Source organism: Lissotriton vulgaris, chromosome 6, assembly GCF_964263255.1.
Source record: "Lissotriton vulgaris chromosome 6, aLisVul1.2, whole genome shotgun sequence".
Classification (NCBI taxonomy): Eukaryota; Metazoa; Chordata; class Amphibia; order Caudata; family Salamandridae; genus Lissotriton; species Lissotriton vulgaris.
The window spans coordinates 1,251,739,423-1,251,765,619 of NC_141694.1; the positions used below are offsets into that span (position 1 = coordinate 1,251,739,423).

The 26,197-nt window shown below is 43.3% G+C and overlaps 1 protein-coding gene across 1 annotated transcript in view; it reads right to left on the reverse strand.

Annotated features, from left to right (window-relative positions):
- LOC147708705 (uncharacterized) overlaps positions 1–26,197 on the reverse strand; it is a 389,106-nt gene that overhangs the window by 21,144 nt on the left and 341,765 nt on the right. Inside the window, exon 11 of the mRNA XM_086927355.1 lies at positions 17,063–17,460. Within this exon, the coding sequence (XP_086783481.1) occupies positions 17,063–17,460 (398 nt within the window). The remainder of the gene's footprint in view (positions 1–17,062; positions 17,461–26,197) is intronic.

Consider the following 26,197-nt stretch of genomic DNA (forward strand, 5'->3'; position numbering starts at 1 on the left):
TGTTATGTTTAAAGCCATTCAGGTCCAATGATTTCATTAATTTGAAAGGGCTATGTCATTTTTAACCGCTTCTTTTTGACAAGGGCTTTCTCGAGCACCTCAAAATCTCTGATAAGACATTTTTTCCAAATATTCCATAATCTGCCCTAAATTCAAAGGATATGTTATATAAACATGAGTTTTCAATAGGGATAAAAATGTACTATTTGGTGCTGCAGCCCTATTTTCTATCCCATTTACCTTGCCAGAGATGTTGAGTCTCGCGATACACATATTCCCACCAGTATAGAATCTAGATATTTATTGAAACTACATCCCTGCTATGGGGAAATCTACTTACAGTAATGGCCAAAAGTTTCAAAATCTTACCAAAACTGGTGAAGAACATCCTTCGCATCTGATTAAAACCACAACAGGAGTGATCAGGTCAAGATTAGAAGAAGTCAAATAGACTGGCTTGACATCAGAGCACCAAGCTTGCTCTGTTCAAAAACTGTAAAGAAGCCATTTGCATGCAACGAGAGCCACTTTACACTCACTCCAGGTTTGATTACGCTGCAATGGCTGTCGGTATTATACAGGATAGATAAGAGTTCCTGGCCAGACTCACTGGACTCTCGGGGACAAGAGGGAAGGAACCTAAATGCAAGAAAGTTATCTCTGTTGGTCAGACTATATTAGCATGCCTGAGAGCCAAGATGTGAAACTTGTTCTCAGAACTCATTCAACTGACATATGGTCACTATAGGTTCAGGAAGTTGCTTATGACAGAATTCTCCAAAGCTGTTTATGGTTAGGATGCATCTGGGCCAGGTATGTAATGTTTACCATTAGTGTGGCCCAAGGGATAGGCCTCAAACTCTGAGGATGTAAGCAATGTCTGCGAAGCGAAGTAAATAGTAAACAAGTCATTCTTCCATTACATAAGGAAAAGGGACAGATGCAACCTATACAATGCAGTCTGTTTTTGCTCATCTCCTACTAGTTTATTATTCTGTGGAGAGTTTGTGGCACATGCATCAATCATTTTAATGTTTGCGACTGGAAAAATTACTTTTCCGATGCATAGACCTTTTTGTATTAGAAAAATAGGTAATCACAATTTTTTGTGATCACCTAAATTGCGAATGTATTTAGAGAATCTCAAATTGCGATTCCCTATTTGAGATACATGTAGCATTTCCTAAACTACAAGTTGATGGTATTTGTGCATGCATGAAAAATGCATAAAGAAAAATGCTTTTTAGTGTCTTTAGGGCATGTGTGTGCTACACATGTGCATACTTACCTTTTTTGGGGGGTACCTTAGGGGGGCCTTACGCCCCCAGGCACCCTTGGATTTGCATTTGCAAATTACGATTACCAATTTGGTTTTGCAAATTGCAAATGCATTCCCATTCATGCTTGTAGGCCCATCGGAATGCATGGGAATGCATTCCCTAATAGCAATTCACAATTTGCGAATCACTATTAGGTAATGTTAAGGATTCACAAGATTAATGACAAATTCTTCATGCATAGGCAGTTGCGATTACCAAATTGCGAATCCTTAAAATTTGCTATTTGGTAATCGCAAATGATTATCTTGGTGCATGTGCCCCTTTGTCTCCTGCATTTAATTCCGTATAGTTTTGGCTTTATGCCTCTGTGGCAAATAGCATTGTGCAAAATTACTCTTTTTATATGCATCCCAAGACTGGAATACTCGTGCGTTCATCATTAATAATCTGGAAGAATTATTTTTCAAGACCTTTCCTTTCCAAAATAACAACTGTGTCTTTCAGGAGGTACGCACCTACAAAGTTTCTTAAATTGCTGTGCTATTATTGCTTCCAATGGTGCATATTTAGAGATGATTAGGCCGCCTGCTACCATTATATAAAAATTACATGGCACACAGATTCACGCATATCTACCAATTACGAAATGGGTGCAATGCCAAGAGGTAGGGCAGTCTCTGACCCCAAGATTCTTATTTATATAAGATTCTTATTTCTCTATGTGTCTAATCTGACTTATTGTATTTTATAGGATATTAGATAGATAGGATCCATGTATAGTTAAATTCAAGGGAGACTGCAATCTATGTATAAAGGCATGACTCTACTTTCCTTATTGCAATCAAGTTGTGACACATCTAATCCCCTTTGATAAAGAAATGACATGTGAATGTTCTTATGTCACATTTACAGACTTTTATTTTAAAGGGCAGATTTTTACATCCTTCTGTGTCACTGAAATCAGAGTTTGTCATTGGAGGTGATCCAATTGAACACAGACATCCCAGGAGGCTCTTTGAATACTGTTTTTGACATGAGGAGGTCTTGAGGGGTATCAATATGTCCATGCGTTTGTTTAGAGCCAGAGGTAATATTGGTTCATTGCTGGTATTTATTTAATTATTTGAAAGGTTTTATATAGTGCTGGCTATCTGTTGCGGAGGGAAGAAGCAAATAGTAATGAAACTGAGCTTGCTCAAAAGTCTCCAAATGGTCTTGTTAATCTTTGTTTATCCTCATAGTGGTACTGGTAATCGCATGAGGTAGTGATCATTTCACAAAATGAGATTTCCTATGATCATCATATATTTCTGTAGGGAGAAAACTGTGTCCAGTTGACTGTGTCAGACCAGAGGCAACTTGAAAAAGTTGAGAGCCTCTAGGTTTGACCAACAGGAGCTCGTTAAGGTAAGTTTTGGGTGGGAAAACTAGACATTCAAGTCTCACAGGATTAGGGGTTATTATGAATTATGTTGACATATTTTATTTTTATTTATTTGAAAGGTTTTATATAGCGCTGGCTAGACCTGGAGGTATCAGAGTGCTTTACATATACAGAAGCAATCAAGAAAAGTAGTTGTTCAGGGTAAACAAAAACAGGTGATTACATCTCACAATAGGTTAAAAGGGGGGTACAAAAAATAAGTACATTTTTCCGGATAACAAAACACGCAGGAACATCTATAATGATAAAAAAAGGGGGGGGCAACAATTCAGGGTGTTTAGCAGGAAAATAAACATATAAATAATATGCAGAGTTAAGAATTTAGGGCAGAGAAGAGAGGAAGATATGTAGGGGGCGAATGAAGTGAGGGTTGGGAAGGAAAACCAATGCAGGGGAAACCGAAAGCAAAGTCGAAGGAGAAGATTAAGGACCCCAGTATATTTTGAGACGGTGATATTTAAGGTCTTTTTTAAAGCTGAGGTAGGAGGGGTTACAATGCAGGCCCTTCAGGAGGGCATTCCAGATGTTCAGGTCATTACTGGAGAAGGAGAGTGATTGGGTGGATTTCTTTTTTAAAAGCGGGGGGACGAGAAGGAGCACATTGGTATTTCTCATTATTCTGGTGCTGCTCACTATATTGCATTTGCTAGTTAGGTACAACGGGATTTTTTAGTAAAGAGCTTTGTGCGTGATGCATGCAGTCTTATAAAAGCATCTACCTTCAACGGGTAGCCATTTGAGGGCTGTAGGGGATGGGGAGATGTGGTCAAATCGTTTTCAGTCAGTGATGAGCCTGGCCTCCAAGTTGAGCACAGCTTTAAGGGGGGGTGAGGTGTACTTTGGGGGTTCCAGTGAGAATCGCATTGCCATAGTCAAGTTTAGATAGGACTAATGATTGGACAACCCATTTGAAGTCATCTGAGGGAATGAAGGGTTTGATTTTTTAAGGCGTCGGAGAGTGAAAAGGTCTCCTTTGGCCGAATTATTTATGCAGTCCTTAAGAGTCAGGTTTTTGTCAAGAGTGAAACCTAGGGATTTCGCAGAGTCAGATAAGAAGAGCAAACAATTGAGGGCATTGAGTTCTGTGATCCAGCCTTGGATGGGGAGCCAATTATTTTTTGGAGAGAAGAGAATAATCTTAGTGTTTTTAGGGTTCAGTTTAAGGTGATTGGAGTCGAACCAGGATTGGATCTTACTCAGGGTATTGTTTAAATGAAGTATATCAGAGTGGGATTTAATCTTATAGTAGAGTTGGGTGTCATCAGCATAGAGGTGATAGTTGATTCCAGCTTGTTTCAGAAGGAGGTTGAGGGGTTCCATGAAGAGGTTAAAGAGAGAGGGGGAGAGAATAGAGCCCTGGGGGACGCGCAGAGAGACAGGTGTAGGATTAGAGAGGCAGGCGTTGATTTTGATTTGTTGTGTTCTGTGTTGGAGGAAAGAAGAGAACCATTTGAGGACCACACCATTAAGGCCAAAGCGAGCTTTAAGCAAATGAAGTACGGAAGAATGGCTAACTGTATCAAACGCTGCAGAGAGGTCGAGGAGTATAAGAAGGCAAGCCTCACCATTATCCAGGGCACTGTGGATGTCATCCACAATATTCAGCATGGCGGTGTCTGTACTGCATTCTTTCCTGAAACTGGGTTGAAAGGAGTTGAGTAAGTTGAAATTGCCCTATGTGTTTGTCCAGTTGACGTAATACACATTTTTCAAGGGCTTTAGCAAGAAGTGGGAGGTTAGAGATAGGGCAGAGATTGTTAGGATTGATGGGGTCAGCAGTGAGGTTTTTAAGAATGGGAGTGATTTGTCAGAGTTGGAGGGAGTCGGGGACAAATCCAGTGGTAAGGGAGGTATTGATGATTTTAGTTCAGTAGGGTGAAACGATCTGGTTAAGATTGTGAACTAGGGTAGAAGGGAGCGGGTCTTTGGTATGCAAAGTCGGCTTAAGTTTAGCAATAATATTAAATACTTCGAGCTCAGTCATAAGACGGAAATTTTGCCAGGAGGCGTTATTTTTCAGTTATCAGTTTGGAAGGATGTCAAAGGGCGAAGTTGGGGTGGGTAGGCAGGTTGTACGGTTAGGTGATATGTGTGTTGCTGACCAGGGAGGTATGTCTAAGGTAACTTCAATGGTATAATGGGGGTTAGGAGGGTCATTGGTTAGAGGGAAGGATTGGTCAATTTTGGCAATTTTATCCGCGAAGAAGTTGGAGATTTCCTCACATCTCACAATTGAAACCGTCAGCTCTAGGTGGGGCAATTAATGTTTGTTTACTAATAATGTTAAACAGTCCTCTGGGCCATTTTTTGGCATGATAAAGTTGAGCTCGGAAGGAGGATGCCTTTCCGTTGAAAATGTGCTTTTTATAAGTTGATCTAGCAGATATGAGGAAGGCAAGATGTGAGGGTGCAGGGTGAAGGGTGTTGTCTCCAAGTTCTTTCTGCCCGTTTAAGTTGTCGTCTTTCGGTATTGAGTTCAGGATTGAACCAAGATTTGGATAGAATTTTTCTTTGTTGTTTTAGTTTAAGAGGGGCAACTTGGTCCAGGATGTCAATAATGGTCTGATTGAAATGTTCAATGAGCTCATTAGCATTTTGGGAGCAAGGCGGGGATGAAGTTGAGCATGGAGTTTGGACTCAAGTTCACCAGGGGAGATTACTTTGAGGTTTCTGGTCCACTTCAGGGGTTTATTATTTGTTGTAGGAGGGAGTAGGGCGCTGGTTGCGATCTTAAACAGAATGAGGTGATGGTCAGACCAATCAACGGGGGTGATGTTGGAAAGGGAGGCCAAGTCAGTGTTGGAGATGATAGCTTCAAGTGTGGCCCTTTAATATGGGTTGAATTGTTGCATAGTTGCTCAAGGTTGTTCATCTCTAGAAGGTTGATGAGGCGCATGACCATGGGATCCACTACATTGTTCCAGTGAATGTTAAAGTCTCCTAAAAAGAGATTATTCGAGTCAGAAAGGGAGGAGTGTGTGAGAAGATCGGATAGTTCCTCGGCAAAGAGCAGAGGTTTGCCAGGCAGGTGGTAGATGTTATGTAATCTAATCGGAGAGGAGCCCTTAACAGTGAGTTCAACGCCAAGGTATTCATAAGTTAAGTGATCCGTGTTCTTTAAAAGGGAGAGTTGAAGTTCCTTTTTATGGATTATAGCTAGTCCACCCCCTTTTCTGTCGTGTCTGTCCTGCCTAAAGATGGCGTAGCCGGGGGGAGTGAGTAAGTCAAAAATAGCCATTGAGTGGTCATTTAGCCAGGTTTCAGTAAGGAAGGCGATGTCAATAGCATCACTCAGGATGGTTTCAGATATTTTGGTTACATGTCGTACTGCCGATCTGCAGTTAACAAGCATGCAAGAACGGGGGTTAGGGTTATCTGTGACAGGCTTAACAGCCTGAATGGTGGCAAGATGAGTTGGAGGTCTAGGTGAGGAAGGGATTCTGGTAATGCCCATGATAACTGGGATGTTGGAGTAAGGGAGGGGGGGATCAATATCAGAGGCTTAGGTAGGTAGGAGTTACATAGGTTTAGTAAGTCAGAAGTGGAGAGGTAGCTAACAATACGGATTGGTCTATGTGCTCTATTGGAAGAGTAGTAGTCTGCCATAGGGTGTGTAGGGAGGAGTTATGGGGGTCAAGAGCAAATGGTAATATTGTGATTGGGGAAGGTTTTGGAGTTGAGGGAGTTAATATTCCTTCTAAGTTGTGTTAGTTCAATAGACATAGCAGATAGTTTGGATTCTATGTTGATAAGTGTCTGAGTTAAAAGATTGGGGGGGAGACTAGCTGAAAAGGGGGATGAGGTAGGGTTGGTGTTGAAAGGGGTAGGCAATCCAACCAGCGGATTTCCAGGAGGAGGTGTGTGAGTACGGGTGAGATTTGTGGGAGATTCTGGGAATATGGAAAAGACGGGGGATTTGGACGAAGGTGTGAGGAGAGGTCGGAGTATAAGACTTATTGGGGAGTGCAGAGGATGTCCATAGAGGAGGCAAGGCAGTAGGAAGAGTGTTGCTGGGAGAGTCACGGTAGTTGGTAGGGGTAGGACGGGAAGGTTTGATGATAGGAGTAGGAGGGGGAGATGAAGGGTTAGATAAAGAGGAGAGTACCAAAAGGGTCCCAGGAAGGGGCAGGTGAGTCGGGGAAGGGTTAGGGGGAGAGTCAGGAAAGAAGGAAGGGGCAGGAGGGTAGCAATCGATGGTATGAGTGGGGGAGAGATCAAGAGTTCTTGGAAGGGTGCGGGGGAGGTCCTACGCGAAGGATTGGGGCCTCGTCAGAGATGGTGAGAGAGGTTGCGATGGGTAGGGGCGGGAGGGCCGGATCCAGGGTGACGGAGTACGGCTTATGGGAGTCAGGAAGTTGGGTTGATGAAGGGTTAGGACTAGTTAGGAGGGTTGATGGGATAGGGAGCTGAAATGGTTATCAAAAAGTTGAGGTGGGATTCAGATGCTTGAATAAGAATGTTACCAGTGTTAAATATGGAAATATCAACTTCACCGCAAAAGGCTGGGGGTGGCGTTGCTGACAGTTTGAAACCATACGGAATTTTGCTTGATTTAGTGATTGGAAGGTGGAGAAGGAAAGTGTTTTTCCATTTTGAGGGGCGTTTGGAGAAGAAAATAAAGTTTGTTTTCATAGGAGAGGACAGGCTGTGGTAGGTATCAACTATTAGTGTCTCAGGGTGACGTATCAATAATTTATGTTTGACATTTTTCTTGGTGTTTTGAAATCAGTGGTGGCATTGAGGAAGGGGTCTGCGAATGCGGAGTTATTGGCTGAGGGCTTTATATCCACACAGTTGAGCACAAGAAGATGGAAGTCGGAGTGATTTGTAGTCTCAGTGAATATGGTTTTGAAATGTTTTAGTTGGTAAGGATTTCTCGAGATCAGCTCTTAGATGTTTGGATGATTCTAATTCATTGATCTTGCACTGATAAGGATGCAGCTTAGGTGGGGGAGGCAAGAAGAGATCTCTGAGGGTCGGTGTGAAAGAGAAGCAGTTAGCAAAGCCAGATGTTGGTTGAGTAAAAGGAGGAAGAGAGAGGGAGCAAGTTTGTTTTTATAGTTCAAGAAGCTGGGGAGGCAATCAAGGAGGGAGTTAAAAGCCCAGCCTAAAAGAAGGAGAGAAAGAGAAACGGAGTAAGACTGAAAATAGGGATGAGACGAGGTGGGATGTTGAGGAGGAGGAGATGTAGCTTTCCGAAACTTTCCAAAACTACCATTTATTTAAGTTGCAATGCTAACCGTCTAAAAGTAGTGGCAATGCAAACACACTGGAAGATGCAGCTTCCTAAAAAGACTATCTGTTAAGGAATATATGGGTTTATCATGTGGAGGCAGGACTTTTCAGTCTTGGGTGACAGGCAGGTACCAAACAGTACTGTTAGTAAGAGGCGGTCTGGGCTACCAAGTGTTTGTAGTTGCAGAAGCCTTTTAGTGAACTCTTCAGTGACCTGCTGGAGTCCAGTAGCAAGAGAGAGGTTGAGTGGGAAAGTAAAGTGGGACTAGCCCAAGGTCCTGCTTGTCCAAAAAGGGAAGATGTCTAGGAAACATGCCTTTTACCTCTTTGTCATTTAACTGGATGCCTGTGACGTACGACCACTGAGAGTTAATCTCAGTTTGAGGGCAGATTTGGGACCAAGGGGTAGCATAACTGTAGGTGGGTTACGGGGTTGGGGCAATGATAGAAGTCTAGTAGTCGAGTGAGAGGAACTGGCCTAGGTAGGCATGGGATATAAAGCTCTAGAAGGCAGGGGATAAGGAGTAAAGGTGAAAGGTCCTCTGCTGTAAATCACAGAATCAGGATCAAGGAGTCTCTGTAAAGGGAATGTTGCAGGGTGGGCGTTCAGCCCTACAATAGTAAAAAACGCAATCCAAGGCAAAACAGAAGGCACATTCCAACCAAGCACAGCTTTCAAAGGTACTCTGGTTGGGGCACTGGCACTTACTGCTCAATTATGGAAAAATGGAACAAGCTTCACCAGATTCCCATTGGTCCAGTAAGTCGGGACAACTTTGCAGGAGGAGGATCTTTTCCCAAGTAAAGAAGGACACAGCTCCAACAGGGTGCGGCTAAAGAGAAATCAAAAACGTTTAATGGGGTTCTTGGCCGCAGGGCAAACCATGCAACTGCTTGAAGGTCCCTTGTGCAGGCAGCAAAAGGAGATAGAAGCTCTGTCAAGAGAAGTAGGGTACATACAGCTGTAGCACGCAGATGAACCCGGAACACTAGGGGGACAAATATGCCTAGGTAGGGTATGGTTAGCCACAGGAAACTTTAGATGAGTCAAGAGTCCTACATGCAGGCAGTGCTCCTCGATGGGTGTTATATCCACAGTAACTCCACAAAACTGGAGTGTTAATAAGAGGCAAAAGAGAACAAAACACTGCTTTCAGATGAACAGTGGTTGGACCACAACTACACTGAACTCTTATCAGGATAAATCATCAAGGAGCTCCTCCACATATTCGCTCCAATTGATGCCCAAAGTACAGTTCTATTTGGGTCGTATGTAATCTTAGTAAGCTCTGAAATTAGCTACAAAATAAATTACCAAATTCATATGGTCTGTAGTTGGGATGTGCAACATAATATTTGTAAGTGGCTTACCTGTATCACCCTCTGATCAGGAGATATCAGTCATGATTGTGGACAAATTAGTCCCCAAACAACAGTGAAAATATTTTGACAGCCATATACGCTTGTTCTTTATAGATTGTCCTGTAGTATTGAGGAATAGGTTAAATATGGACCCACTCACAAGTGTTGCCATTTCCCTGAACCTGTGTATTAAGAGGCATGCTTGACTAGGGCGAATAAAAACTTAGCATTGAACTGATCTTGAACAGCACTTGCAAAGAGTCTTGGAATGCCTGAATTATAGTCTTCTATTATGAACAGTGTGATTTTAAGTGGATCTCCCTTGGTATGGAATCTCCATTTTTTATAGATTTATGCTCACTCTTCCCTCTGTCTAGTATGATAAGCTATTCATATTTATCTTCTTGACAATGGCAAAAAAGATCTATTAGCTGTTTCTGACCCTCAATTGCCCTAAGTATCTCTGAGGTTGTTCCTTTCTCTCAGGTTTTTGAAAACCCTCCTCTTCAAGGTTTCAGTTTGTTTATTATTATTATGCATAGTTAATTAAAACCAGTGCAAAAACATTACACAAAACAGTAGAAAAAGACTTTAAAATATCATAAAATTTGTACATTGTAATCATCAATAATGAGCTTGCACTAAACCCAGTCTGAATGACCGAAAGTATTTGTCTTATGGCGGGGCAACAGGTTCCCTTAAATAATGAGCTTCCACTACAAAACCCAGTCTGATTGAGCACATTATTTATCTTATGGCGGGGCAGCGTGTTCCCTTACATCCTGTTCAAGGGGTATTCTTTGGAAGCAGTTCTGCTCCTTTAGAACTCGACGTAACTTCAAGGCTTCTGAGAGACCATAAATCGATTGTTCATAGGTGTAAACTCTATCATCAAACTCTGCCAGATCAGATCCACTATATAATCAGCAGCTTAGATGACCTTATTTCTGGTCTAATTTAATCTTTTACCCTTTTGCCCAACATTGTTGGCCTGTTGTATCCCTACTCTCTGTTTGTTTTGAGACATTAAGAATCACTTCACACTTTGCTGTCCTCTTTTCTGATTGTCTGGCATGTAAAGGCTGTGGGTCCAATTAAGGAGCTTGTCAGATTAACAAGATCCCAGTGCCAAACGTCACAAGGGATTGGTATATTGTTTTTGATAACACTTTTTATTATTTTGCAAATGAGAAAACCATAAGGCACCAACATACATTTGCACATCAGTCAGATTGATAAATACAATATTGGTAGTTCGTACACACAATTTAGTCACATATTCCCCAGTATTCAAGAATAATTCAACCACCTGCCCCACACTTTCATATACTTTTGTGTACAGCCTCTGTATTTATAAAGGTACTCTTCTGACATAGAATACCATTCCATACCATGTTTACATTCGTTTTTCGAGGGGACCTTGTCAGATTACCAGTGGCAGGCAATGCCCCATGTCATAATAAATAGTCTCTTTTCCACCAGAAGTCTGGTAGTCCACGGGCCTCCCCACTCACCCATCAAACCTAAAAATGCCATTTTAGGATCGGGAATCACCTGTCTATCCACCACCTTGGTGACAAGTGTATGTATTTACTCTCAGGAGGGCTGTATGACTGGGCAAGTTCACAACATGTGGTAGAAGGTACCAGGCTCTCTTCTGCATCTGAGACATCTGGAATTAAAGCCCTTTTTCATGCTACTAAGTATGGTAGGGCTATAGTGTACCCTGTGCAGGTATTTCAATTGGATAAGTCTGAGTCTCATTAATATCGCCAAGACCTGAGGGGCCATTTTTGCTGCAACACAGTCTGCCTCTTCCAGAGGGCTCACATCTTAAGGGCATCTGTCACAGAGTGTCAAAAGAGGTCAGGAGTGCTAGTTACCAAGAGCCTAGATATGTCCACCAACCTCCAGAGCTGATAGGGTGATCTGAGCCTCCAGGTGATAACAGTTTGAGAGGTTGGTTATTTCCTCATGGTGCGCCTTCGGTGCATGGTGGAGGTGACAGTATCGATAAAATTGTGAGTTAGGCATACTCCAAGTTTCTACCAGGGGATAGAATGGTCAGATATGATCTCCCTCCCAGATGTCTCTGAGTTAGTAAATTCCTAAGAGACCCCACTGACAGAACCCATTTAATGTCACCATATGTTTGATCTAGTTCCGATAACATAGGGGGAGGACTGGGTGCCTGGGTAGTTCAGCACTTCAAACTTGATCCCATTTAATTTATTTGAGTGCATGGCGCCAACAGGTCAGTATTGTGTTAGTGGTAGGTCTAATTGAAAATGTGTAGCAATAAGTAGAATATGCCGTAACCCTCTATACATTCAAGTTCATAAGAGGCTGTGGTGTTGTCTTGGTCTGCAAACAGCCACTCATTAATTGGGGCACTGTGACTTGCCCAATAATATAACTTGACATTGGCCAGCCCCATGCCTCTAGCAACACAAAAATATGGTGGACGGAATGCTGAACATGGTCAAACATTCACCCCCAGTAACTGATCTGGGTTAAATCCAGCTCACTATGCCACCCCAGTTGGACCATATGAAAATCAGTCTTGACCCTGTTCCTCATGGGAACAGTTCAGCCCGAACTACCAGGCCAGGTCCTCTCTGGACTGGAAAACTAGCATCCTGCTACCGATTTTGGGGTATTACCCCTTACCAGCCAGGCTAGCTTTAATCTAGTGTGTTTGTTATGTTCAGCCCCATGCCTGTCCTACAGGGGTACCCCCTTTCCGAAATGCAATCTGAACCTGTTTCTGCCCTCAAAGATATCTCAGAATCACAGACTGCAGCGTCTAAAAAAAGGAGAGTGGTATTTCATATGGGAAAATTTGAAAAGTATTAGTCAAACTTGGGAGCGGAGATAATTTGGAATAGTGCCCCCCCCTTACCTGCCACGTTAAGGGGTAATGAGCTCCAAGTCTCCTTTTATTCAATTGACAGTCCGTCACGAGGCTCATCCATATACCAGCAGTATCTGCAATAGTCTGGGCATACATCTCCTGGGATTGCTTATATAAATGAAGATATCATGTGAATATAATGATATTCTGTACTCTCATAATGTAACCTAATGGAACCAGGTCAACTGTGCGTATTGCCAGATTCACCCTGAAAGTGGTTCCATGTTCAACGCAAAAAGGAAAGGCAAGAGAAGGCACCCCTTCCTAGTTCTCACTTATACTGAAGGGTGGAGACATTGCCCCATTGACTCTAACGCACATCAACGGTTTAGTGTATAGTATTTTAATACTTGAGAAATACAGGGCCAAAGTTCAACCACTCGTGGTGGCGTAACATGAAAGGCATTGTTAAAAGAAACCTGGGAGCCACAAATTAGGTTCACCCTTGTCCCTACTGGGTCACCAACTGTGAGCAATGCTAGAGGGTGTCACAAAATAATGAGGCTCGGGTTGAGTTATCTCCTAATTCCATTTTTCATACCATATTTATTTATTTATTTATTTTTTGATATTTGTAGAGCGCATGCAAAGGCCCGTGGGCGTCTCGGCGCTAAGTATCTGAGTATTTACCCTGAGGAAACTATAGATGGTCTATTGATTAAAAAGCCAGGTCTTGAGTTGTTTACGAAAAGACCATAAAGATGGACTGGCTTTAATCGTTGGTGGCAGAGTGTTCTACAACTTGGGGGCTGATACCAGGAATCTTCTATCGCCCCATGAGACTGTTTTTGTTCGGGGTATCACAAGATCTCCTGAACAAGATGAACGTAGTGTTCTGAGCGGACGATAAGGAGTCAGATTGCGGATGAGATGTGCTGGTCCTTGGTTGTGCAACGCTTTAAACACAATGCATAGGGTCTTGAACTTTATCCTGTTTTTAATGGATAACCAATGCAGCTCTTTGATGGTTTTGGAGGCAGAGTGATGTTTGGGGATATTTCCCAAAAGCCTCGCAGCAGAGTTTTGTATTGTTTGTAATTTATTCAAGACTCCTTCCTGTGCATTGAGGAACAGGGCATTGCAGTAGTCCAAGGTGGACCGCACAAGAGAGGTGACAAGGGTTTTACCAGCTTTGTCAGGTAGAAAAGGGAGGATTTTTTTGATAAGTTTCAGTTTATAAAAAGCTGAAGAAGTAATCTGATTGGCATGTGGATGGAATGTGAGGCGGTCATCAAAGATGACTCCCAGATTCCTCACTTTGCTAACAGGCTCGGGGGGAGGAGGGCCACCGATTGGATGACCACTCAGGTGTTAATTGTCCAAAGATGACTACCTCAGTTTTATCCGAGTTTAACTTTAAGCAATTGGAGGCCATCCAACTCCCTATTGCCATCATACCAGCCCTGAGGTCATCTGCCACTTTATAGCCATTGTTCTTGATGGCTAGAACCAGCTGGGTGTCATCTGCGTAGGATGTGAGGCTCATCCCATAAGCCCAAATGACATTGGCTAAGCCCGACACGTAGATGTTGAAAAGTGTCGGGCTTAGGGATGAGCCCTGAGGTACTCCACATGGCAGTGACATGGTGGAAGAATGAAATGGTCCCGTTGTCACTACCTGAGTTCTATCAGCCAGAAAGGAGGCCAGAAGTTTGCTGGCAGTCCCTTGTACCCCCAGGCCCTCGACACGGTCAATCAGGGTGGTATGATCAACCGTGTCGAAGGCTGCTGATAGATCTAGTAGTATCAAAATTGCTGTACCCCCAGTGTCACGGATGAGTCTGATGTCGTCAGCTGCTTTAATCAGAGCTGTCTCCGTCCCATGACACTGGCGGAACCCAAACTGAGTTTCGTCAAGGAGCTGGTGTTGTTCAAAAAACGCGGAAAGTTGTTTATTTATAGCCTTTTCGGCTATCTTGGCCAGGACCGGTAAATTGGCTATTGGTCGATAGCTTTTAGGTTCGTCCTTGTCCAAATGTGATTTCTTTAACAGAGGTTTTATGATGTTTTTTTTTAAATCTTTCAGGGTAGATACCTGTTTTAAACATGGCGTTGCATATGGAGGATATGGCCGGGGTAATCTCTTCTAAGACTGGCAGTAGAACTTTGAGAGGGCAAGGATCAAGTACTGAACCTGATCTGATGGTAGCAGTTATGTCCATAACCTGAGCTTCTGAAATTTCAGCAAATTGAGTGAGTGTGGGGCCAATAAGTGTGTTAAGTGTACTTTCGGAAGAATTTTTAATTTTGGTGGCAAATGCAGAGTATATATCATTGACTTTACTAAAGAAAAAGTTAGCCAATGTGTCACAGAGACGTTGAGATGGAGGAGGGGTCAAGTTGGGGGAGTGACCAGCTAGCTGTTTTGCGGTGTCATACAAAAGTTTATATGAGTTTTTTGCAGTTTCTATTTTGTGACTAAAAAATGATTTCTTGGCTTCATCAATCATTTGTTTATATTTGGCTACCATTTCCTTATATTTGGTTTTGGCCTCTTCAGCATAATCTTTCCGCCAAAGCCTTTCTTTCTGCCTGCATTGTTGTTTCTGCTGTCTTAAGGCAGCTGAGTACCAAGGGGCTGAGGGAGTAGATCTATTGCGGGTTATTTGCTTAATAGGAACCAGCGAGGATGCAGCTGCATCAACCCAGTCATAAAATTGAAAGGTGGCTGTATTTGGGTCTTGTGAGAAGGAAGGCATGGAGGCTGCTAGAGAAGTTTTAAAATTGGAGCTGTCTAAATCGTTCCATGCCTTGAAAGTTTGATTGGTATTGCTGGGTTTTGAGGGAACAGCTAATTGGTGAGGGTTAAGTGATGCCATGATAACATAATGGTCAGACCAAGTGACCGGAAAGGTTTGTGTTACATGGAGGTCATTGGAATTGGAAAAGATGCCATCCAGAGTGTGGCCCCTATCATGCGTAGGAGATTTGACCATAAGAGATAGACCAAAAGTGGTCATATCCCCAAGGAGCATAGCAGTGTCCTTATCTTCAGGTTTATCAAAGTGGAAATTAAAATCTCCAAGGACAGTAAAGGAGCTGTCAAGAGCGCATGATTCCAAGATGGATCTTAAATCGGTGATAAATCCTGTTCTTAATCCCGGGGGACGGTACAAAAGGATCCCTTTGAAATTATCAGAAGGGGTCAGTTTGACAGAGAATTGCAAAGCTTCACATGATGGCAAGGGGATGGCATCGGTTCTAACCGTGTATGAGTCACGTACAACAAAAGCAATCCCCCCACCTCTCCCACGTGGTCTATCCAATCTGTGGATAGAGAATCCCTTAGGGACCGCAATGACAATATCTGGGTCGGATGAGTTGTCCATCCATGTTTCTGTCATGAACAGCATGTCTAGGTTGTTGTCTTCCATTAGGTCGGATATATCCTGGCGATGTTTTCCTAGCGAACGGACATTTATAAGTGCCAATTGAAAAGGTTTGGAGGGACAAGTCTTAGGTTTGTTTGGATAGGATTTGTAAGGGATAGGTATCTGCAATTGGCAGCAAGGGCAGGTTTGGGGAGAGACCAAACCTTCAAGGTATATCGGATCTAATAAAATACAAGACTGTTGTATTGGAGGCCGTAGATCCCTGAGCGTATTCGGCGTATATGGGCCAGGGCAATCTGGGACACACGGGTCAGGAAGACCAGGGGGACTGGCCCTCGGCCCGGGCCAGGCGCGGACGGGCGCAGACGGGCCCGCCTTCGGCGCGCCGCCGGGAGAGCCTGTTGTTTATATCCGCCATTAGAGTGGGAGGAGAGAGGGCGGTACCAGCGAGCAGCTAGACCGCCAGCCTTCCCCAGTCCAAGATGGCGCCTGAAATGCGCCTGGAATCGGTGTCGCGATAGATATCTCACTATGTTTGGGGGGCACTCACAAGAGAAAATCAAGCCTATTACAAGTTGGACCTAGAGGGTCTACTAGGAAATGAGGAATTACCAGGGGATCAGAAATTCTGGGTCACATTTCCTCATAGTCTTCATTTTCCCAAAATAAGCTGGTAAATCCGCATCAAGGATCATCGTTTCATAACTTGACCTATCATATCATGACGCTCAAACACAGTACACCACCTACTAGTTCAAACGTGACCTGCAAGTGCCACATATTGGGTTTGAGAGCCCAGAGTTTTAGCCTGACATTTTCAATGATGGTTGTCTATGGCACTATAAGATATACCTAGACGCTTAGCCATCTTCAGGAGCACCAGATGAGATTTGGGGAGGCTTGGAAGAAGCTGTAAGCTAGGTTGGTTGCTACACCATTCTCTTTACATCTAAGTCTAAGAAGGTCACTGGGCATGGAGCTCACATTTGATCTAAAAATACTACAATAATTGTTGAGGTTTCAAATCGATAGGCAGAGCAACATAACTATACACAGTTATTTACTACGCAAAGGAATTTTAAGGGAAAAAGAAAGGAGACTTGGAACTCTTGCCTTGCTGGTTCTTTTGTCTTAGGCACAATGTCTTTTGGTCGTACTATATTTTCTGTAAACACTCAGCATGTTTTCTTTGGTGTTGAATAAGATTACCTTTTCTACTGAAGCTTTTATGGCACTGAGCACATGTATAGTTTTCACCTGCATGTGTTCTTTGGTGCACAGTAAGATCGCCTTTCTGAGTAAAACTTTTTTCACATTCAGTGCATGCATATCGGACACCTGCATGTGCCTTCTGGTGCCTTAGAAGACTCCCCTTAAAGCTGAAAGTCTTTTCGCATTCAGTACAGACATATGGTCTGTCTGTACAGTGTTTCTCTTGGTCCCCTGAATATCTTCTCTGTGTTGTAGTTAGTAATTGTTTTAGGTTAGCACTTACGTGTGTTTGCTGGTGTCTTCTCAGATCTTCTTTTACATTGAATTGTTGCTCACATTCATTACATGGATGCTCCTTCCAGTTTTGTAATGAGTCTAGTTCACATACAACACGATTTTCAAAGCTAAGATTACTCTCTTGCTCATTATGTTCCTCTGATCTCTCTACTCTCAGCTGCCCCTGATAAACATTTGGAAGTGGTAGACTACTGAAACTGCTTTTATGTTGCGCATCTTTTTCTTCTTGGAATTCCATATAATTTTCTGTCCATGGCTGGCTTCTACAGTGTTTACCCTTTTCAGTGTTTTGGAGCAAATTTGATTTGATTTTCTCTGTGCCACTTGCTTTTTGTTCTATAATTTCGTGGTTATTCTTTTTTCTGTTGATGGTCTGGTCATCTGCTGAAATCAACATATGAGGGACAACCAATTAGCATTCTGAACTATTAGACTCTAAAAAGATAAACTGGTTATTTGCATGCATGTTTTATAGGATTATTGAATACAAGACATACAAGACATACATGAGCTTTGCACTTTTACTAAAAAAAGGCATATGCTACTTTTTGTTAATTGCCATACACTTGTTGTCATTCATCATTTGGAAATACAAGAATCTAGAGAAAAATTACATTAAATCACTATGAAGACATGGTTTTACGTATTTCTAATTTTTAATACAAGAACATTTTACAACCCTCCTTTTAATAGCCAAATAAAAAGCCATGGAACTGTGTAACCAAATTGTTTACGGTTTCAGTTGTACTCTATTTATATTTTGTGCAGTTTGTATAGTTTCAAAAAAAGACACAAGGTTGCGTGTTCTGGCAAGCACTGCAGCAGACACAGGGCCTGTTTTAAGAGTTGGCAGGCAGGTTACGCTGTCACAAACGTAACAAATATCCTGTTTGCCTTTTTACAAGTGCCATAAGACATAATGAAATTTTAATGGGGTGGACAGGATATCCGTCATATTGTGATGGAAAAACCCACCAACCAAACTCTGAATTTAGCCAGTTGTTTCTTCCTGCTCCAGCACTAGTCCACTAAGATCCTCCATATAATCCTTTCATGCAAAAAAACTGGCTATAAATCTGTGTGAGGTGGTACCATGATCCTTTGCAGGTGGACAAAATAATATGGTCTTCAATGCTTTCGAGAGATCACACTTAACATCTGGCTGCCTCCCTACATCTCAGATCATTGTTGCAACGCTATGAGGAACCTGTGGAGGTGGTGAAAGAATGTGGGAGTCACACCTTCTAATGATTTGAGTTGGGAGGGAGATGCTGCCTTTGTCACTGCTTTGATCTCTTCAGGCACATGAACTTGTGATGCATTGATGAAATGGAGAGTAGCAGAGTGGGGTCTGCCAAAGACATGGAGACAAAAGGGGTGGTGTGACCCACAACAGGGGAGATGGTGTTGCAGTGCTGTTGGCAGCCTGAGAAAAACTGCTGACATAGTTGACCGGCCTCTTGGGGACAGAGGAAGCGTAGTACAGAGGCTACACTGAGATAAGTGTCCCATGGTACTGTAACTATCAGTGGTCTGGCGTCAAGGAAATGTGGATGTCCCTACTTCCTTCAAATGTAGATAGACATGAACAAGAAAAACCCTTTTCCAGCCATGAATAATAAGGTCGGAAAGCATTACAGGTTAGACTAAGGAGCGACAGAATTTCTGGTGAATTGTCCTCTTGATCCCGTGGGGTTCATTCGGGGTTGCTGGCCACTGGCTGAGTATGCCTCCACAGGTAGTCTGTAACACCTGAACTTGAATATGAGCTGCTAAATCACAGGCCTGGTTGCTGAGACATGTGTGTGCTGATGGCCTAAGCTGATGGTTACAGCGACCCTAAAATGGATGTGCTGACTCAAAGGAGGTAGCCCTTGGCATGGTGGTCTGCTTGTTAGACTGAGAAAAGAGTTAACATGTTTGATGATCAGCAGGGATGCCCTATGGAGACCAGTACTTGGAGGAGGATTGTGACAGGCAGTGGTACTAGGTCAGTGAGCTAATTCTCTTCTGTGACATTGGGATCCGGAGCGGGTGGGCACCCAACCTCTTTGAAACGAAGACCAACACGAGGTCAGTTACATACGTTTATTATAAAAGTACAGAACATCAGGAGGAGGCTGCCTTCCAGCTTCGCAACTGTCCCCCCAACTCCATCCCGACCTCGCCCTGCACATTCTATTGGAATGCCACTACGATACCAGGAGGCACTGATGTAACACATCTCCCTCCTTATTTAGAAAAAAAAAAGTTGACGAAAATACACACAAAATGAAGCAACGGTTTGCACTCTGCATGGAGTACACTCTTACAGAGTAATGACAGCATATCACAGAGTTACACATAACACAATAATCTTAGTGCACATGGGAAAAACATTAGCACTGGCAATAAAATTAGCACAAAACTCATAGTCATTACTTTTTAATGCTCCATGATGAAATCTTCCTACTGCTTTGGCAAGAAATACATTCTTCTCTGCCTCACCTTTACCTGTTCAGGCACACCACGGGTTCCCATACTTGCAATATCACTCTCGAACCCCAAACTCCTCTTGGATGCCTCTCCATACATCTAACAATCAGGAGCTGATCACCTTCTTCTTGTTCCACACATTCCCATCACTCAAATGACAGTGTAACGGTTCACTTTCTTTATCTGAAGGGGTTTAGAAAACTTAGACAAACCCTTTCATTCTTCCCCCCCTTTCCTTACCCACACCCAATCACCAACAACCAGCCGTCCCTTGACCTCACTCTTGGAATCCACAGGTAACTCTTCACACCTCCTTTCTCTCAGCACACCCTATGCCAGCAATGCTCTGAATTTCCTTCCCATCATGACCTCAAACGGTAGCTTGGCTGTGGCGCTGTTGGGAGTAGTCCAATAAGCCTACTCCAGCTTACGCACAGCAACTCTCCACGGTTCACCCTTACCTATGGCCAATTGAATACCCTCCTTTAACATCCTATTCCACCTTTCCACCAGGCCATTGCTCTGTGGATAATATACTGATGACCTGATGAGATCCACACCATCTAACCGCAACCATCCTCTTGTGACATGAGATACAATTTGCCTACTGTTGTCGTTTACAATAATTTCTGGAAGAACTTCTCTTTTCGACACCTTTTCCAAAAATGGAATCACATCCTGAGTTGTTCATGATTCACAAATTCCACTTCAGACAACCTTGATTACTAATCGACAATGACCAAAGCATACACTGGACAAGAACACAGGACATTGTACGGCCCAGAGATGTCCAAACCAATTTTTTTCCATGGGGCATCCATCTTCTCCACTTCCACTAGAGGATAAATCACAGTACTCCATAAACGTATTGCTTCATGCACACGATAAATGTTCTCTACCCACCCTTTTCACATCTTTGACAAATCCTAGGCATCAATATTCTGCTCTGTTGCTATGCTAAGACGCACCATGACCTTCATGGGCCAGACTCATAATAAGTGATCTCAATACTACTGGCACCACCCTCTTAACATAATAGCACCCTCCATCGACAACTCCATGCTCACATTCCGGAATGATTCCACCTCTTCGGAAACCTTCCCTTTAGCTGCCCACCCAACAGACATGCAATTCACGGCTTCCTGCAAAATCTCATTATCCTTTACAGCCTGCAACCACTCCTCATGCTCAATGAGACCCTATGTAACTGCAAAAACACTAGCCACCAATTCTCCACTATCATCAGTCTCTTCAGTACTCGTACACTCCACCTGCAAGGTTGATAAACTGTCGCCATAAAGTTTCTCCTCCCGGGCACATATTTCATGGTATACGAGAATTCCAACATTCTCTGGACCCACCACCCAATTCTAGATGAAGGTAGACTCGTCCCTTTGTTGGTAAAACATCAACCAAGGGTCGGTGATCGGTACGAATCACAAGCTCCTTACCCCACACAAATATATTTAATATTTGATGTTAATGGTTCTTTACTGTGCTTTGTTTTATAGGAGCGTTGTGAGTGTATTTTTGGGTGGACCTATATGTTTTTTCTTTAAAGGTTTTTTATCGACCTTGGGCTTTATTTTTATACTGAATACTTTTTTTCCCCAAGGAAAATGAGTTGATTATTTCTTAAATAAATTTATTTTTTATTTTTCCTTGATTTTGTAGTTTTTCTGAAACATTTATTATTATTATTTTCAATGTTTTTTGTTTTGCCTGGATTCCCTTGTTTCTTGGATTTGTGCAGGATGTTCTATTTTTCTATGGTTGATTTTTGAATTTTTAGCCCTTTTTATTTATGTTATTGAGTGGGCAGTGTTCATTTTTTTGTGGTATGTCTTTATTGGGTATATAAATGATTTTATATGGTGTTAGCATATTGTATGTATATATATTTTATTGGTGATAGAAAGTTGTCTGGTGGTTAAATAAATATTTAAAATAACGTTAGTTATTTTGCATTGTACATGTATTTATTTTAAATATTTATTATAGTAACATTTAACTAACAATATGAATTTTTCGTGTGCTACTGGTGCTTTGGTGGCAGTTTTAAGTGTTCTGGAAATTACTCTTTTTAGGGTTGGTATGTCAGGAGCTCGTCTGTTGCTTGTTCAGGAACATAATATTTTCAAGAATCGTTGGCCCAAATGAGCTCATTCAGGCCTCTTTCAGGTCATGTAAAATCTTTCTGACGTCTATTTCAGCAATAGTAGAAGGATGGTTATGTACCCTAATGCTTGCAATATTTCATATTCAGAGGTATAGTACGTATTTGAATAATATCTGGAGCATTTCCAGTTTGTTCTTGCTCTCCTTACTATAAGTATATCCTCTATGATTGAATTATTTTTAAACTTGTTTTTGTTAAGTATTTTGCAAACAGTGCCTTCATCTCAACAGTGCATGGAAATGATTTGTGATAATGACAATCGCGAAGCAACAGTGCACAGTATGTATACCCTTTATAATTTAACAACAGCTTCCTTTTGGAGGTCTGATATATTTTGCTGTTTCTGACATTTTATCTGTGGGGGTTCAAGTGTAAAAATATATATAATTTTTTTTAACATGTTTACATTACAGCTTTACACTATAATTTTCATTCTGGGTGTTGTCATTACTTCGTTTGAGATGAACTTTTAGCTTTCCAGGAATGTTTGCAGCTGTTTGGTCATAGTTTTCTATTGCTCAAGTGTGTTGAAAGGGAGAAATATGCTACTTGATGTTAGCTTTTTTTTTTTCAAAACATAACTTTATTGTTGACAGCCAGGACAATATAAGTGCCACAGCGAGCGCCCAATAGAAATATACATGGAAACAAAAGTATAGGTCAACATTTTCAGCAAAAATAAACGATTGGTTCCACAAAAGATACATTGCAATATAAATTGAAAATACAAAAGGCCAAAATAAAGAGGAAAAAATCAACTGTGCCACATTTCTTATCTTTAACAAATATATAAGTCCTGAATAGCGAGAAAAGGGCTGCCATCAGCAATCAAATAGATTACTAGTACGACATACATGCCACATAGCCAAGGTCATTGGATATGTTCACCATCATCGGGGGGAGGAGGCTCCAGATGTATTCCCCTATAGTTAGCCCACCGCTTCGAGATTTTGTAATGTTTACACGGGCATCCCCTTGCCTCGAAGACCTGGAGCTCCAGGCCCATACAAAAAACTAGGCCCCTCTTCCACAATCCAAGTGACAGCAAGGATTCATCCTTCCTGGCCCGATCGATATCTCTCTTGGCCAGTGTCAGACCCAGAAAGAGAAGATGTTGCTTGTTCCTATTCCCACCTATGTCCTCCATAATGTGTAACATAGCCTTTCTCGATGAGGGAGCAACAACCCATCCCAGAACCTCCGATAGGTACGTGAACACCCCCTTCCAGAATATCAATAGTGCTGGGCAGGCCCACACCGTATGTAAAAAGGTACCCTTCATAAATTTGCAGCGCAAGCAGTGCAGGGATGCGATGAGTTCAGCAGGCCATAGCCAGTGCCTGGTATAGTAGGCTCTGTGTAAATATTTTAACTGGATAAAGCGTAGGCGAGCCGCAATGCTGCGCAGCGAGGGGACTCCGGGGCCTCCACCCAGTCATCCTCCTCCAAGGGACCCAGATCTTGTTGCCACGCCTCGCTTGTTTTATGGAGTGTAGTGGGAGTGTTGTTAATAAGTGTTCAATAGATTTTGGTGATTTTATGATCCCTCAAGTCTCCCATGAAGACCTTTGCCTATATGGGATTACATTCAGGAATCACGGTTAAATGAGATATGTATGGGGTGAAGGCATGACGGAACTGGAGGTAGCAGTAAAATTGTGTGTGGGGCATACTGTAATAATCTTGGAGATCCATAAACGACTTAAGGGTACATCCACGTACAACTGCCCCCACCGTATCTATTCCAATGGCATCCCAGTCTCGGAAGCCTGAGAGACATGTCAGCTGCGGCAATTGTCCATCATTCCACAATGGAGTCTCCCTAGTGAGCTTCCCCCACCAGCCCATCTAATGGAGTGCCACCCTCCAGATTCCTATCCCATGACATGGCTTGAGACAAAGAAAGATGTACACCTAGATACTTGAAGCCTTCTGGAGTCACAACGACCGCCTGTGACCAAGCACCCAGCCGAACGCCACCCCGCAATGAGAGCAAGAAGGATTTTCCCCGATTCATGTAGAGGCCGGTGGTCTCGCTAAAGATCTGCATGATGCGTAAAAGGTGCGGGCCAGTCCGGTCAAGATCAGTAAGAAAGAACAATACATCGTCCGCATGAAGCGCTATGCGATCGGAGATACCTGGTGTCCACTCAAACCTACGCATTTGTGCATCTATCCGTACTGAAGCCGAAAGCGACTCCATAGCTAATGCAAACAGATAAGGGGAGCAAAATAACGATGGATTAAACCCAGATCTGTGACTGGGGTGAATGTTTTGCCATTGTGCAACATTCCGTCCATCATCTTGTGTGTTTTGCTGTTCACCCTATGTGGGAAGGGTATGCCCAGACGTGAGTCCCTTGCTCACTACGCCACTGGAGTCAAGCTATCCTGGCGGAAGACGGCTGATAGCCAGAAACCGGTCCTAGGATGCTTGATTTCGGTCCAGGGAAGACATGGCTTGACAGTTTGGTCTGGACTGTTCCCATTAAGCACAGGGTCAAGGATGATTTGCATATGGCCATGTCTGAACTGGGGTGGCTTGGTGAGCAAAATAATGATGGATTAAACCCAGATCTGTGACTGGGGTGAATGTTTTGCCATTGTGCAACATTCCGTCCATCATCTTGTGTGTTTTGCTGTTTACCCTATGTGGGAAGGGTATGCCCAGACGTGGGTCCCTTGCTCACTATGCCACTGGAGTCAAGCTATCCTGGCTGAAGACGGCTGATAGCCAGAAACCAGTCCTAGGATGCTTGATTTCGGTCCAGGGAAGACATGGCTTGGCAGTTTGGTCTGGACTGTTCCCATAAGGCACAGGGTCAAGACTGATTTGCATATGGCCATGTCCGAACTGGGGTGGCTTGGTGAGCAAAATAACGATGGATTAAACCCAGATCTGTGACTGGGGTGAATGTTTTGCCATTGTGCAACATTCTGTTCATCATCATGTGTGTTTTTCTATCCGTACCCAAGCCGCAAGCGACTCCATAGCTAATGCAAACAGATAAGGGGAGCGTGGGCAGCCCTGGCGCGTCCCCCGCCCAACAGCAGAGCGTTTAGAGACCGAGTCATCCACACGAACTGAGGCGGTGATGTCAGTATATAGCATGCGAATGAGGCGAAGCAACCGGGGGCTGATACTGAGGCGACCTAGCAAGGCGAAGCGACAGGTCCAGCTGAGGGAATCAAATGCCTTGTTCATATCCGCCAGAAGAAGAGCAGCAGGGGTGCCCAGCTTATCAACCACAGGGATAGCATTATGGGCACATCTAATATTGTGTTGCATGGCACGGTTCGGCATAAACGCTGCCTGATCCGGGTGTATCAGCTGCGTGATATATGGGACCAGACGGTTGGCAATTACCTTGGCCAAAAGCTTAGTCACTACATTGAGTAGGAAGATCAGGCGAAAAGACGAGAAGTGCTCTGGCTTCAAGAACACGACGAGCTCGGCGTGACTCCAATCTGGCGGAAGGCAACCATGCTCCCAGGAAGCCCCCAGGGCTGCTAAGTAGGGTTTTAACAGTTGTGGGTGATATGTTTGAAAGAACTCGCAAGGGTAACCATTCGGGCCTGGTGCTTTATCCACACGCACATCTAATGCATTCAAAAGCTCATCTACAGACAGAGGAGCATCTAGCTCCTCGCAGGCCCTGTCCGACAATGCGTGGGGAGGAAAGTCATCAATACATTTCCGTATAAGGGCAGCAAGCAATACTTCCTGGGGGGCGTAGAGGTCCAGAAAAAATGAAGCAAAGCTATCCGCAACAGCGAAAGGGTCTGCAAGTGTGGTTCTGACGGGGCCACGGCTACATGGAATTGCTTGAGGCCGCAGCATCTGCTGACAGAGACAATGCAACAGAGCACTGGATTTGTCCCACCATTGGTAGATCCGGCTTCGAGTAGCAAGCCAATAAAGACGGGCTTCATTGAGAAGCTCACTAGCGTACATCTGCGGTGTCATCACTAGTCGTCTACGCCCAGCCTGTCCCACTGTGTCCCTACCTGCGCACTCTGAATCAAGGAGTTGAGCCCCAATTCTGAGTAGGTTGTCGCGCCGCGGTTTGCGCAAGGCAGTACGAGAGGCTATATCCGCTCCCCTAAGAATGGGTTTCATAGCCTCCCACAAGGTGACCGGTGACTCTACTGATTACTTATTAGGCAGTAGATAGTCCGCTAAGGAGGTATGCATATGCACCCGATATTTCTCGTCTTTTAACAACCATGCTGACAAACGCCACCAAAATTGAGAATTTCTGGGGTCTAGGGAGAAGAGGATTGACACCCGGGAGTGGTCAGACAGCGACCTGGGAAAGATTGCGGCATCGGCCAGTCTATGGGTGTGCAGTGCCGTGAGGAAAATAGCATGTAAACGGGAAAAGGAATCATGTGCCCTAGAGAAATAGGTATATGCATGTGTGTCAGGATGTAGAGTCCTCCATGTGTCAACCCACCCCAAACCCT